Source organism: Aythya ferina, assembly GCF_964211825.1.
Source record: "Aythya ferina genome assembly, chromosome: 2".
Taxonomy (NCBI): domain Eukaryota; kingdom Metazoa; phylum Chordata; class Aves; order Anseriformes; family Anatidae; genus Aythya; species Aythya ferina.
The window spans coordinates 48,392,015-48,408,826 of record NC_140297.1 but is presented as its reverse complement, the minus strand read 5'-3'; the positions used below and the strand labels follow the sequence as shown (position 1 = coordinate 48,408,826).

General features: G+C 35.2%; 1 protein-coding gene across 4 annotated transcripts in view; it reads left to right on the top strand.

Moving 5' to 3' along the window:
• The window catches only part of ATP9B (ATPase phospholipid transporting 9B (putative)), a 164,771-nt gene that overhangs the window by 81,456 nt on the left and 66,503 nt on the right, over window positions 1–16,812 (top strand). For all 4 annotated transcript variants that reach the window (XM_084508982.1, XM_084508980.1, XM_084508979.1 and 1 more), the window contains 2 exons: window positions 6,222–6,297; window positions 8,108–8,184. In XM_084508982.1, the coding sequence (XP_084365108.1) occupies window positions 6,222–6,297; window positions 8,108–8,184 (153 nt within the window). The remainder of the gene's footprint in view (window positions 1–6,221; window positions 6,298–8,107; window positions 8,185–16,812) is intronic.

Sequence of the window (16,812 nt, the reverse complement as noted above, 5' to 3'; positions counted from 1 at the left end):
GTTCCCAGTTCTAAGTAAACTGATGAGATATTGCAGTTGTTGGCTCTCAAAGACCGATTTATACCAGTTATATAGTTCATGTAGCCTACAAAGTAAATGTCATTTGCCCATAACTTACTGAAGCTGTAAGCAACAGTATTTACTTAAACCTTGTATTGACCAATTGTTCAAATGAAACTTCTCTTAACAGCTGTAAAATTATTTCTAACCCAAGAGCTAAGCATATACTTTTCTAAATATAAATTGAACTCCACAGAGCCTTTTTAACAATTCCAGTTTGTGTAATTGAGACATTGGGAAATGATGACTAAACAGTTGCTCCCTGTTGTGGATTCCATTTGTACATGTAATAAGAGCTGTATGATTCCAGCATCCCTGATACGTGTAAATAACCATGATGTACTTAGCTTTCAGGATTACGTGTTTTGGACTGCTTAAGTAGGAAGGGTAGTTTAAATTGCATTTCTATATGCATGCATCTGAGGGCAGCGTCCTCAAATTTGGTTCATAGTGGACCACACTATTCATATTTTTAGAAACCTTTTCTTTGTGTTAACTCTATACCTCATGCATAGTAAAATTTGGCAATGTATTGCTTTAGGACACTTTCCTACTGATTTATCTTTCCACTTCTGCTGTGAGCCCTTACTTGTTACACTAAATCAGTTTTTGCATCTAATCCCTATTTTATATTAAGGTAAAAAAGAAAAAAAAAGTAGTGTGCTTAGTGATGCTAATGTATACATTTTTCCTACTTAGGCGTTGATGTTCAAAGAATTCTTGCAAGGGTAGGTTGACAGGGTAATAACGCATTGATTTTTCTTTTTTTTTCTTTTTTTTTTTTTGCCATTATGAAGACAGAGTACTAACAATATAGGAGACAAGCTTAGATAATTTCAAAAAGTGCATGACCATAAAACAAAACAAAAACCAAACTTAGGTGTACAGCTTTAGAATTTTTATGTGGGAGCATCTTCTACCTAAGTATTCCTATGTGAGAAATAGAAAATTCTGTGATTCTGTGATTCTGTGAAATATATTCACAGCTAACCTGATAGCTGATCAAAGATACCTTCTGCAGTACACCTGCATAACCAAATCATGAGGAGCTGAAATTCCATTGTACATCTATTGATGTCTACCAGTTTCACATGAAGTCATTTCTTGTTGTCCTCCATAGATTTTGATGCATCATACATACTGACTGCATGAAAGTGAGTGTGTGTCTTTGCATGGACATGTGGGAAGGATCATGTCAGGCCCTTAAACAACATATGTTAATTCTCCTCCTTCTCTCCCCTCTTCTAGATTCCCTATCAAGAAACAATAGATGAACTGTACTTGAGTTCTCTGAAAATGTGAGAGATCGTTTTACTTGTTCTCAGAGCATCTTCTCTGTCTTGGCTGAGTTTATTTTGAAATAGTTGTGCACAGAATAGGTATTTACAGATGTAACTGCTAGAGTATCACTTAACTGATGCTACTATGTAAACATGATAAATTAGGAAGCTATTTCATTGATTCTGAAAAATTATGAAGAAAACATATGGCTGTAGAAAGAGAATAAAATATAGCCATACGTCTTAATCCAACTTTTCTGTTGGAGTCAAGAGAGTATTCTGGAGTATTGCATCAGTGTGTAGTGGCATGCCCAGTTTTATTTACCTTTTCCTTACAGCTTCTGCCCAAAATCATGAAAGTTGTCTCTCCAACTTTTGACCTCAGTTGGTTTTCACTTAAGTTTGGGTCCTTCTTCCATTATTCCTGTAAGAATCTTTTGTGTAATTTCTCCTATACTGCAGTTCTGCATTGTCACCTCACACTCTTCATTTACTTTGGAAATTTCTTTTTTTTTTAGTCCAGGAGAAATGCCAGAGAACTAACTGATTGCTTTGAATTTTAGTTTATCCACTATAGTAACATGTTTTTTTCCTGTAGTATAGAACTATCTGGTGTCATTTTTCCAACACATTGCCTTGTAGCTCAGATGTTAAAAACAAACTAATAAAAAAACTCTCATAGTGCAAACCTGTTGCATGTAGCTGTTGACACTGGGGAAAAATACATACAGAGATGTGAGAATTTTCATACAGAAAATTGTGTATTCAATTATGGGCAGAATTTCTGGCTTTGAGCCAATTAAGCAGATGTTTTCTTGGTTATTTATTTTGTATCTATATGTATTCCAGTAGAAAGAATGCAGGTTCATTATTTAGTTATGTTTTCTTAGAGAATTACCCCTTTGAAGCAATTGTTGTGTTCCTTTCACCGAATGGAATGGTATCATGTTTTCCAATTTTTTTTCTTGCCTTCCTTATGCAGCTACTGACAGCCTTACAGAAAGTGAGAATAGGGAGTTCATGGGTATGGAAGCTAATCTGCAAGTACGAGGAATGTAGCAAGAATAATAATTAATAATAATAGTAATAATCCCATTAATGAATAACAATTCCAATTAATGTGGGAAGGGGGTGGCCAATGCAACTAAACTAATGCCTATTCTAACACTTTGCTATAAAAGTTGTTGTTGGTTGTCAGTGCTGCATCCTGCCAGCTAGGAATAGGAACAGAAAAAGTCTGTGGAAGTGATACCCTGGTTCTTTCAATGATTAGGTTATTTGGTTTTGAACGTATCTGTCGTTCTCAGGAAACTTTTCTTACAAGTATCTTACTACAGTAGATAAACTAAAAGGCTTTGGAAACCTTTTAGATTGCAACTTGCAAATTGTTATGTCCCTTGGTCAGCTTTGGTGAGCTGGATTGTGAGTTCAGGACTGAGAGTAGAGTTCATTCAGTTTTTATGTCACTGGTCATCTGTTCCTTTTTCTCTGCGTATGCAAGAGTTGTAAGAGTTATCTCCTAGAATAGGAACTGTTGACAATTTCAACATCCGTGATCAATACTGTACATAATTTCAAAACCTGAGCCTAAATATAAAGCTTGAATGCAGGACCGAACTGCTCTGCTCTGGTTACGAGTTTAATTCAGAATTTAAAGACCTATTAACATACAGATACCAAATGAAATTCAACCCAGGCAGACCTTAAACGGAAGCTTGATCAGCTGGACAAAGAAATCCCTTTATGTCAAATTTCCGCTCCTAGAGAGAGTAATAGTTAGTTTACCCCTAAACCATACACTGTTCTGCCAGCTGTAATTGTGTCTGAAAATTTGCAGATGCATTTCTCCTTATCATAGACCTGGTTTTGTTCAGAGCCTTCGTCTCTTCCTTGTTTATGTCATTACCATCTCCTCTGCTCCCAGCCCCTAAATTAGAAATAATCTGAAATTGCTGAACTCATAACCCATAGGTATATTTTTTGTTTCTTTGTTTGAACAAATGGAAAATAGGGTTAAATCTTCCACCATTTGGGTGTGGAAGGTATGGAATTTGGTAAATTGAATGAACTGTAGAAAGGTGGAGGTGTTGGATGAGGGCAGAATGGCTTGAAAGGATCGTAAGGAAATGTGCAGAAGTTAGCTTATCTGCCAAACCACTCTGTTGATGGGTGTGATGTGAGTAGAAATAGATTTAGCTCTTTGGATGTTAACCTATTTTGAATTACCTAAAGGGAGATGTTTCACAAATCTTGTAGCAGGTAGACATAGGACAAGTGGATTTTTCTTGGCTGTGTTGTCAGCTCTTTGTGATCGCTGAAGGGCTTTTGATTGCTTCTTATAATATGGAAGAGCTTCATAACTCATTGTCTTGACATCTACTAACTGAAGGATACACTTAAGGCAAAATAATAATTTCCTAGCTCAGTATCCTATTCCTCACAGTTGCCATAAGCAGACTGCTGACAAAATAGAATAAGAAACAAGGTAAAAAGATGATAATACTTCCTCAGAAGATTTTTCTGTCTTTTAACAACTCATGACATGGGAACTTCCTAAGTCAGTGTTGGTTTCTCTAAGTAACCCACAATGAACTTCCCTTCTTTAAACTTACCCAGTCCCCCCTTGAATCTGTGTAGCCTTTTAGCATTGACACGGGAAGAAGTTCTACAGGTTAATTACATACTTTATGAAAAGCAATTGCCAGTTTTAATTTTGCTGACACATTAATGACCTTCTTGTTTTTGAAAGAGACAGCAATATCTATCCTGCCTTCCTGCCCTGCCCATTTCATAGGTGTCTATTATTTCCGTAATCAAAGAGTTCAAATTTATTTAGTCATAACTAGTACGGAATCTACTTGGACTATATGCTTTGACCATGAACAGTTTCCAGTTCCTTTTATTTTCTGTTTAGAATGAAGGGTGTGGAAGAGGAATTTGGAGCCTACGTACTTAAGACATGGCTAAACCATGTATTCTTTGTACTGGCATGATATTTTTGATTTTATTCTCTTTTTCTATCCTACTAATTCTAAGCATTCAGCTTGTTCTTTATTAAGTTAGTATTTTAGTAGATTTGTAACAACCTCAGAAGCTGCTTTCTGAGTAGTTACAATCAGCTCAGAGCTCATTACTTTGTGAATTCAGGATGTGTTTTGTGTGCATAACTCTACATTTTGAAGTAGGGAATTTCATCTGTCCACTTTCATAGGGGGATTGATACTTTTTTTTTTTCTCTGTTACCACATTAGACATTCCTGTTCTGGAGTGATGATGAAACAGCTTGAGTCCTGGTACAGTTTTCTGTGGAACTCCACTGATGGCCTCTCTTTGCTGGAGCTGGGTGGGGGGAACAGGAAAAAAAAACTTTTTTTTTTTTTTTTTAATCTACCCTGAGTTTTAAATACTTAAACTGCTCTTCTATTTATGCATAAAAGTGGTGTTCAGGGTCAGCTCTGATAAAATGCATAATCCTTACATGCTTGCTGGTAACTCCTCTGATGAACCCTAGCATGATATGCTCCTTGAGGTACAATAATGACTTCATAGAAATAAAAGCATTTTTCTTACATGCCTGTGTATTTGTTTTCAGTTAACCTAGTGATTTAATGAGAAACTCCACAAATTTCTTGATTAGAATACTTAAGCAGAGTTTCCTTTTTTTTTTCTCCAGTTTGTGAAGAAATATAGAAATAAAAATGAAGCAGATGAAACAGTTTGAATTATGCAGAATAGTTTGTAGATTTAAAAAATACTAATCAGGGTTAGCATGTCTTTTGCTTACTAAAAACAGTCTGTGCATCTCAAGGCAAGCTGTGTGAAATTAAGACTCCTGTTTGTGCTAGTCAAAGTGTCAGCCTCCCACTCACTCTTGCTACAAAAGCCCAATCATCCTTGTGTACCAGCAGTGCCTTCTGACAATATGAAAGAATGTCAGGAAAGCTTTTCTGTTAGCTTTAGCAATTCCTGAAAAGCCTGAGATGGGAATAAAATAATTCCGTGTCTGTTTTCAACTCATATGGCCAGTCTACCTCCTATTGCTAGCCTTGTTGAAACAGATTTTGAAACCTCTAAATGAATTACATATGTGGATTTAAAATGGCTTGTATATTGAAAAATATGTATGTTGAAACAACATTCACACGTGTAAAAGGCAATCTCTCCACCAACTGCCATGTCTCAGGCAGCTACAGTTAGTATTTTGACTGTAGTAGTGGCATCCCGTGAAACACCTGTATTCTGTGGATAATTTCTAATTAGGTATTTTTGTCTATGCACTGCCTAGTTAGACTTTCATAAGGCCGAAATAATCACAGAATCTGAATAATCCAAGAGCCATCATCGGTCAAAACAGGAATCTGAGCATTATAAAGTCAGGACAAATTATTAAAGATACAGTGTATGGATAAAGCTTGTCAAAGGCACTTGTCTCAGAAGAAAGTTACTAGGTATTACAAAGATGACTGGATACTAAAAATCATATTTTTTTGAGCTAGATCAGAATACTTTTCTTATATTTAATGTTTCAGTGATCAAGACCTCATATGTTACTAATACAACCAATAATTTTAAATATTTCTATAGCTACTGATCCTGTATACACAAAAGTGTATGTGCTTATGTGGGGATTTTTGTTTTTCACAAAGACTTTTTCAAAATGGAGGTGAAAATTTGATATAGGTTTTGATTATTGACCTTATGTAGAACTTGCTGTGTACTTTGGTAGTCAGTGGTCCCCCATTTTCTGTAAAATATTTACCACAATCTGTAATTTGGTCAAATATGCTTGATTATCTTACCTCCTAAAGTTTTCTTTAGTACTAAACAGTTGTAAACAGCACATTGTTTAGTTGTAAACAGCACTCTTCTTATTTTTAACAGGAAGACAGTGATCCAGCAGTTCACGAAAGCCTTAGTATAGAAAATACGTTATGGGCAAGCACTGTTGTTGCTTCAGGTAAGTGCAATATCAAATCTGATAATATATCTAAAAACTCATCTGTGGAACTGTATTATTATTTTACAATGTATAATATTAATGGCTTTTGAAAATCTTTGTCTGTTTCAGGCTATTAATCTCTTGTTTCCCTCTTGTCTGCCTTCCCATTGGTTTCCTCATGCTACTGAGATTTTCATATCTTTTTAATCCTCCTTAGTAAGTTTTTATACTCAAATCTTGTGGTGTCAGTAGTGTTGTCATTTGTATCCCACTAAAGCTATTGATCTTTTTTCCTTTAATTAAAACTTCAGGTTGTAAAGTGTTCTGTTCAGCTTGCTGTGGATAGGGTCTTGCTGAAAAGCAGGCATGTTTTTGCATGTGGTAATAGATTTTCTTTTATGTAGACTCCACGATGAAGCTAAAGCTTGCTTAAAATCTTTTATCAGGTAAATACTAATCAGAAAGTATTAATCAGTTACAAGGTTACATAATTTTAAAACAACGTAGTCTAGATATTACTAACGTTTCATATGTCTCTCAAATATTATAAGGAGTTCGTATTAGCTAGATGCTGCATTTGGACACTGAGCCATTGCAACATTTTTTAAACAGGAGAAAATGGTTTTCTTTAATTTTTGCTGAGTGTAATAAGACAGAAGGACTGTAGGAAGAAAAAAAGGGCCATGGTTATTCTTATGTACAAAAACTGAAAATAAGGAATTTGGGAAGAGGAACTAGGATTTAAGACCAAGAATTGAAACAGTGGAAAGCATCTTTCAAGTGGAGGAGTATAGAAGGGAAGGAAGGAATTAAAGAGGAGAAGGAGAAAAAAAAGGGGTGTCCACCAAACTTGCAAGGAAAAGCCTTCATAGTAAGGTCTAACTTTATACACTGTTGAGGAAAATACCAGATTAGGATCATGCTGGAGTGTTGTGGGAAAGAGATCATGTTTAAGGAGCTGGCAAAGGAATCTGGGACAGAGTGCTCCTTTCCCGAGTCTGTATAGATAGTCATACATGTACCCTTTGATGCTCAGTGTTGCTTGGTTCCGTTGCACAGGGAAACTATTCTCTCTGTAATGATAACAGACTTGATTTTTCAAAACCAAGCAAATGTCAGAAAAAGTGTAATATTTCTACAGTTTTTAGAGTCTTCTTAGTAGGGTCTGTCTGACAAGTTATGTTAATTAATTCCTTACAGCATTAAGATGACAAAAATGACCAATTATTGATTGTACTAACATAAAACCACTTCAGGTCACTTGAAAAAAGAATTAATATAAAATTTTGATTGTGCTAGAAAGTGAGATACATAGTAGTAAAAATCTAAATAGTAGTAAAAATCTGAATTATCATCACTAAATACATATGTCTTTTAAATAATGAAAGCCAGTTTTTGTATACCTTCCAGTAAAAACCAACTAAAAGATCATTGGGACTGGAGAATTATTTTTATGTGTTACTGAAAAGGAGAATACTTTTATATGGAATTCTATCAATGTAATAAATGGGGTGAAGTAGATGTTACGTTGTGATAGGTGACAGAACTAGCAGGCAATTTGTATATGATATATTCAACACTGTTGTACTAATTTTTTTATTTCTTGTGAAGGGCAGTTATTTAAGCTGTGTTAACTTCTGGAAAAAAAAATGAGACAACTTTAAGTTCAAATGCAAGTCTTTAACCAGTTACTTTTAAATTATTGTTTCAATTGAAAAGAAGGAAATCTTGTAGTCACTTTTATGGATGTTATTAAAGAAGATATAAATATCCTTTATAACCATTTTTTCATAACTACTTGACACCTCTGTTTTACTTTGTTTTTCAGGAACTGTAATTGGTGTTGTCATCTACACGGGGAAAGAAACTCGAAGTGTAATGAATACATCCAATCCAAAAAACAAGGTCAGTTAGCCCTATTGTGTGATTTCCTACTTTTATTTTCATAAAAATTGTAGATGTACCTAAAACAAAAGACTTGCAAGCTCTAATATTTGTGTGTGCTGAATTGACTTGCACTTGGTTTAAGAAGTGAATTCTGCCTCATTCTCATTTCAGAAGTAAAATCATTCTTCCTTTAACTAGGCCTGTTACAGGTACTAATGAAAACGTTTTTCTTCAAACTGTAAATGTACATCCTTAAACTTCTATATCTCTGCCTCACAGCTAATTATTAACTCTCTAACTTCCCTCAAACTTTTTTACTGTAAAATATTTGGCCAAAATTAATTTGTATTTTAAAGAACGTTTGTAACAGACTACTAAAGTTTATGCAGACTCCCAGAGGAGGTAGAGATAACTGAGTTTCAGTCAGTACCCAGAATGCTTTTCCAGGGGGTTTTGTCAGCAATGAAAAAATCTTCAAGAGATTTGTCTTTTTGAAAATAACAGAAGTTTGACTGCTTCCCTTTGTACAAGGTTCTTTCAGTTCGAAGCAGTGGAAATAACTCTCCATTTCATCAACAATGTTTCTAATATGAGTCAGGCTAGGGGTGGGTCAGTTATAAAGATACAAAACTTGAGTTGTAGGCTGTATCTTTTAATCTAGACTTGTATTTAGTAAGATACTTAATTATATTAAGAAAGAGAAAAATTCTTGCAATAGGCTTAAAAAAATCAGTTGTGATGGGTTGCCATTTTCACGCCATTCATAGTAAGTTGCAACGAGTAGGAACATCAAGAATGAAATGATAATACAAATTGCTTGAAGCAGTTATGGCAGTTCCCCTAAGTGTATTGATTTGTGTTTCTAATAGAGATATTTCAAAATATCTCATTGACAGACACAGTTGATATGTACCATTATGTTTATTAAAGTGGCCTTCTATTATTTAGATAATTGTAATGTACATTTTAAAATATTAGAGTAAAATGGAAGCACAATGTTTATGGTTCATAATTACTTTTCTATCTGATACAAAGTAACAGATAGAAAAGTAACAGGCCTTTAGTAACAGAATCTTTCCTTAAGAATTCTGAACATCTTTAGACTAATAAATAATACAGCTGTTTAAAATGAAATTATATAATATAGTAAATTGATAAGGCAGTATGTATAAATGTAACATGGTTTACTCAAATTCAACAGATTCTGGAGGTGTACTAAATGTAAATGCTTGTTACAATTTTTCATATGAATATTTAAAACTGAAAAGTATGATAAAGGGTACCAGTATTTACCAATATTTTCAAAATTGCTCTTAGTATTAAAATAGTTGTTCTAAGTTTTCATCTGCAAAACATTAAGTAGCAGATAAACCTGCAATACAGAGCACCAATAGTATATTGACAAGGTGGAGCATGGTCTTGACCATTATGACGATAACCTTTGCTTTCATAATACCTTAATATTACAGTTGCTAATAATTTTAAGCTGTTACCTTCAAAGAGAATGTAAATAAAATTTAAATTTTCGTGAAGCACTAAAGAAGCAAAATGTTCTTTGTGTACATGTACACACATACACAAATTCCAATATCATCTGGCATATATTGTAGTATCCGTTTGAGAACAATTAGAAATCATGCTATTAAATAGCATTTTGTCTGCCACTGATGAGACAGGTGATGCTTGTATAACTAAACTCTTGTTCATTTTCCAAAGGACTTTTGAGGAATCACTGTAATATTTAAATGTGCAATATTCCAAATACATATTAATTTGTTTCTCAGAGATTATCAGTTCTTTGTACCATATTTAGCTGCTAGGTATCTAGTAAACTTGAGGAATTATATTTAATATAGTATATGTAAAATGGCCTGCTTTAAATTTTTCTGTCTTGTTAGTTGTCCTATTGAATATTCCAAAATTTCTGAAATTTACTTTATAGTGAACAGGTGAAGACTTTCTCTAGAGCCTGTTTTCTACATCAGTTGCATCCATTGTGTGTCAACTGTCTTTCACATTAGTCTGTAAATGTGTAAATTAATCTTTTATGTACCAGTTGCTCAACAATGGTATTGGTGAGGATTTTTTTCTTCTGTGAACACAGTATCCTTATTTAAAGCAGAAGTCTACAAGTGTGATTAATAGCAAAGGATTTGGGAACTGAAAGCAGTAGAACGCTTACTGCCATCACAAATGAGTAACTGATAAAAAAAAAAAAATGTATGTCATTATAAAGAATAATTACCAACATTTTATAACATGCATTTTTAATTCTACCTTTCTATGGAGTTAACATTCTGTCTACATCTTCTACCATGGGGTGAGATCCGTTTGCATACTTCTGTAACATATGACACTGCCTATAGGTAATATTCTGTCCTAGTTAGACTTGCAGCAGGTAGCGGTACAAGCAGAATGGTAGAAGTCAGCTCTCTCTTTCTCCATGTATTCAGGGAAGGAACTCTGTTTTCTCAACACTGATTATAATGTTTGTCTGGTGGATTAGGTATGTAGGATTCGGGGCCAGAAGGAGGGGAAAAGGAGTCTAAAACAGTCTCTGATATTAGAAGAGTTAATGCAGTTGAGAGATTAGAGGTGCAAACATTTAAAAATAAATAGATAAATAATTTGCACCTAATTGTTCCTGAAACCAAATTTAAATTATTTGGCGATTGTGGTATTACTTATAAGTCCAGAGGAAATAATTCTGCATTTTCTTCTTTAAAGAATATTTAAATAGTATAGAATATAAGATAATTGTTCCAAATACTGTTTTTTAACTCTTTTTAAATGTCAGGTTCTCTCTTTGTTGCTCTTCAGAAAAAAATGAAAATAATTCTCTAGAGATTTTGTTGTAAAATATGTTACGTTCTTGTTGTTGTGTTCCTTCATTTTTTTTCTGGCCTTTTATCCTGCAAGAGTAATGATAACAGACCTGATTTTTCAGCTCTGGTAGAAAGCTACCATAGCTTTGGGAGGAAGCAAACATTGAAATCTAGGATTCTCCATTTACATTGCCAAATAGAAATTTCTATGGCAAGATACCCACAGACAGTATTCTTTCATTATTTCTATCTTCATTGAAATATTATTTGTAAGACAGTTGCTTCAGTTGTGTTTCTTACAGGAGTATAACATTACTGTTGTACTTTGTGCTATGAGCTGGATATTTCTAATGGCAATTTTTCATTTTCTTCCTTAAGGATAGAAGGCAGTATTAAAATTTAGAGATTCAGACCTGCTCTATAAACACTGAGCAGAAGACTGAAATAAGTTTAAGCAAACTTACATGTCATAAACTGTGAAATATATGGACCTGTTCATGCATGTGTTTTATCTGTATGTTAAAGTTAGAAGGATTTATTGTGTTTGTTGAAGTATTTAGTCATTCAAGCAACAATTTTCTTAACTTAAAGTCAACACTTTGTTGTTTTATTACAATTATAAAAATAGTTTCATTGCCTAAGGATGCAGACATGGTCTGAAAAACAAAGATAGAAGAGAATTTTCATAATGGATCAGTTTAATATGGTTTTAATTCCAAACAATATAAAGAAAAATGATTTCTGGCAAGGCTTAATTTCAGTCAACAGTGTGATGAAGAAAGTGCCCCATGAAGTCCCCTGACAGATAACACAAACAAGAGTTTGCTGTTACCTAGGGTTTGCTGTTACCTAGGCTTCAGAAGAGCCATAGAAACAGTGACTTTATTCTGCTGCTACACTGTTGTATAGGAGCCCAGTAACTTTGTTTGCATGTTTTAATTATTAGATTGGAAATTCAATGTTGTTCATAGTCTTGCTATAGTTGTGTACAAGTAGAGACAAACATAAAAGCAGAAACTTCTTTAAAAAGTGTTACGTGTCTCTTAATGACAAATTTCAAGGATTTATAAGCAGAAAAAAAGGGCTTGTATAGTACTTTTTTATTGGAGTATGGGCTGCTTTGCTTAATCCTCCTAAGTCTTCTTTGTATGGGATAAAATTGGGAAAGCTGTCTCCTACAAATAGTAAGTAGTCCCCAAATAGTGTTTGTGCCCCCTCTGCTCAGAGCTTCAGTCTGAGAAAGTACTCGAGCACCAGATTCCTGATAAGTATAAGAATACCCTTTTTGCACTAAGGGAGAATTGCTGGGATTAGGCCATGAAGGAAATGCATGAAATATAATACTAGTGCTTTTCTCTCTCTGTGCTCTCATCTGAGCAAAAGAAAGGGATAAAGCAAAAGATATGAGGTAGAGGAGGGGGAAACTCCGTGTGTAACAGTTAGCGTAGTGACTACTGAACAGCTCACCCACCCCTAAAGGCCAAAGTGTCTAGGTGTCTAGGTGAGGTGGATGGAACAGTGTTAGATGAGGAGGACAAAAGGCCTCTTTTCTAAAAAGATTGGAAAGGAATGGCTGAACAGCAGAGCAGTCATGCTTGTTATTCCCAAATGTGGATTAGAACGTAGCAATATTAATGCTTGGAACCTGTCAGTAATGTTTCTAAAACAGGAGCAAAATTTTTGTGACCCTCACTCTCAGCCAGAAATAATGTATCTCACTGCTGTCATTGCCAGTAACTCCATTATCTGAAATAGCAAAGGTGTGGAACCAGGTATTTCGATCATCAGATGACTAGTATGAAAAAAGTATAGCTCCACATTGTAGAAATGAAGTTTTCATTTATATATAGACAGCTGGAAGAATGCTGCATTTATATTAAAAAACATGAATTACTTTAAAAAAAAAAAATTAACACTGCATTAGAACATTATGAAAAATCTTAAGAGATTTTTCTCTTAAGAGACCAAAGACTCAGTGAAGACTGAAAGTCTTGATTAGAGCCTTTGAGTACATGGGTGGTCAGAATTCACTTAATGCAAACTAGCATGTCACGGGTCTTTTACACTACAATAGAACAGTTCAGTTGGAAGGGACCTACAGAGGCCATTGAGTCCAACTGCCTGACCATTTCAGGGATAACCAAGAGTTAAAGTATATTAATGAGAGCATTGTCCAAATGCCCTTTGAACAATGACAGGCATGGGATATCAACCACCTCTCTAGGAAGCTTGTTGCAATATTTCACCACCTTCATGGTAAAGAAATTTTTCATAATGTCCATTCTATACCTCACCAGGTGCATCGTTGTGCTGTTTGCAGGTGTTGGTTACCAGGAAGAAGAGATCAGCACCTCCCTCTTCATTTCCCTTCCTCAGGGATCTGTAGAGAGCAGTGAGGTCACCTCTTAACCTTCTTTTCTCCAAACTAGACAACCCAAGTGTCCTCAGCTTCTCCTCATAGGACGTACCTTCCAGCCATTTTACCACCTTTGTAAAAGTATCCTCTGGATACTTTTAAGTATTTTAACATCCTTTTTATATTGTGGAGACCTTGGCTGCCAGGGAATGCTGTTAACACATATAGACCCTACTGTAAACCAGCACCCTTAGATCCTTTACTACAGGGCTGTTCTCTGATCACTTGTCTCCCAGTCTATACCTGTGACCTGCATTACTCTGTCCCTGGTACAGAATCTGGCATTTAGCTTTGTGCCACTGATGATTGTCCAGATTATCCTTCTGCAAGGCCTCTTATCCCTCCAGGTAGTCAACAGCACCTTCCAGTTTAATATTGTCAATAGACTTGCTAAGGATGTGTTCAACTGCTGCAACCAGATCATGGATAAAAACAATGAACAGAACCGACCCTAGAACTAAGAACCTGGGAACACCACTAATGACAAGCTGCCAGCCAGATGTAGCCCTATTCACTGCAACTATTTGAGCTCTACCATTCAGTCAGTTCATCACACGGTGTAAAATATACCTGTTAACTCACAGTTAGACTATTTGTTCAGAAGGATGCTGTGAGGGACTGTATCAAAAGCCTTACTAACATCCAGAAAGATTACATCTACCACCTACCTTCCTTTCATCCACTAAAGAGAGAACTTCATTGTAGAAGTTCATAAAATTACTAAGGCAGGACTTTCACTTGATGAACCTGTGTTAACTATTCCTGATAATTTCTTTGTTCTTTAAATTCCTTTCAGCAGCACTCAGGATAATAGACTCCATAATGTCCAGGTACCGAGGTTAGACTAAGAGGTCTATAGTTTCCTGGGTTGTCTTTCATGCCCTTCTAGTAGATAGCTATAATGTTGGCTAACTTCCAGTCAGGGGGACTTCCCAAGACATTTGGTAAAATGTTTAGAAAGCTCCAGCTATAACATCTGCTTATTCCTTAGCAGTGTATTTTTTAGAGTTGTCTCCTTTACCTTCCATAAGTAATAAAAGGGTAATAATACAAACAGGAAACCAAGGCACACAAGATCAGAGGAAACAAAAAATAAGTAAATGACTGTGTTTGAGGTATTGGACTTCACTTTTCATGAAACTTTGTGTTATGTCTGAAATTCATAGTCAACAATTATAGTTGGAAGCATGCATGGGATGATGCCTGTAGCCTTGGGGCAAACCTGGTTCTAAGGTATACACTTTGGCACACAGAAAATAATTTCATCATCACTTGCCTATCTACTTTGCTGTTGTATCACTGGGACAGAGAATAAGTTGTTGTTCCATGTTGTGACCTGGTATCAGTTCACAAGTTAAAGTCCCAGAATAACTTGTGCCCTAACTTCCAATTTGTTCTGAAAGCAACAATTAAACATGTTGTGCAATTGGTGTGCTAAGTCATGTGATAGATCTTTTCTGGCTACCTATAATTTTGTAGTGAAGCACATAGCGTGGTGCAGTGCATTGCTTTACACCCTCAGAGTCACTCAACCTCACTGCTGCTGAAGTACTGAAATGAACAGTTGTCTTTTATACTGCCAGTGGTACTTTGCTACTTGGAACACAGATATTGAATCAACACTTCTCCATAATTTTGTTTACAATCCTACAGCAAGGAAAATTATGTGCAACAATATACAACTTAATTCTAAACAAAATAATCGTTACAGAACTGGGGAACGCTCTAATGGCAATTGAACATCTTTGATCATTGATACTATCACTGAATGATACAATGTTGCTCTTAGCTAGTGAAAATTCCAGCAATCCAGCTACTATTGTTTTTCTCTGTATATTAAGCAATGCAGCCAGTATTCTTCAAAAAGTTATAGGGTCAAAAGTAATGGGCTCAAGCTCAGAAGAAGAATGCATCCTACATTAGCTTTCGTAAGTTTTGATCCCTTAGAAGATATGAACTTCTAAAACTGTGCAGTTACTACTATCCAACTTTGAAAGCTACTTGGAATGGAATCTTGTTTCAGGTGTGTGTATGTGTGTGTATACATATACACATATATACATCTAACTTTTCTGAGATTATCTGGGTAGCTAGATATCTTCGTTTACAAAATAATAATGGGAGGAGAGAGAGGGGACAAGCAATAGCATGGCTTTTTGATAGTTAGAATTCTAACATCACTGTGGATAAATTTCTGGGTTTACCATGTATTTTAGAGTTACTGACAAACTGATCCATTGATTTCACTAAGCCTAAGACTTTATTACTGGCTGTAAAATTCCTACAACGTTAAATTCATGACGATACAGGAAGATAAAAATTACATGTTCCAGTACGGAAAGCCATATCTGACTTGGAATCCTATATTTTCATTGTTTTCACCAAGAATTTTACTTGATGGTGTTCTGAGATACTGCACTTCCCATTTCGGAGATGCTTATTTAAAGTTGTTTGCATTTTGTTCTGTTATAGTGAATAAGTTAAAATTCAGCTCAGTGTTACTTCACAACAGTGTTTAAGTATCAGCTGCGGAGTAACACCATTTCTGCAGCAGTTTGTACAACAGATGACTCTCACAAAACAGTCTAAGCAACTCTTTTTAAAAGTAGATTAAGTTGTGAAGTAGCAATAACTTGTTGCTTGTTCACCAGAAATAGTGTATTTTACCTGCAGCAAATGAGGCTAAAATGGATATTTTTTGTTAAAATATATAAACCATTTGAAATGTTATCATTCTACAGAAGATAATGTGAAAGGGAGGTTTGCTGTTTAGTTGTCCCAGTGAGCTGTTAAGAGGCAGTCCATGACCATTTCCTCTCAGCTGCTGTCTCCACTGCTGCTAATCAGTTGCTGGAGTTTGCTTTTTTCACGTTTGTTGTTCTGTACAGTTTTGTTGCCTTTCAGAGTTAATCAGGCCATTGGCAGGGGCAAATGGGCTCCGGCTCGCAGATGATACTCATCTGACCACTTAGAGCTGCACCACCTCCATAATGTATCACAGTATCTGTGAGGCTTTGCTGGCAGCAGTGCAAGCCAAAACAGTAACCTAAATACCGGAATCATGGAAATACACCAGAATCACGGAAATACACCATTTACATGTTTTTTCTCCATTAGGGTTATGTTCTATCTTCTTTTTTTTTCATAAGAGCAATGTAGCACAGTTGTCACTGATTTTATGTGTACATTTCTTCTTACTGAGTGAATTTTATTGGAAATTGAAACCTTTAATTGTGGAATTGTTCCGCGTGATTTCCTTAGTAAAGATGCAGATTCCGATTTTACAGCTTACAGAATTTTCTGTTCTAATATCTAGAGACTGAAACAGGCTGTGGAGAAAGTCAGGTGTGCCTAATACATTTACTTAATAATTTTAACAATTAATAGAAAAAAAAAAACCTATAT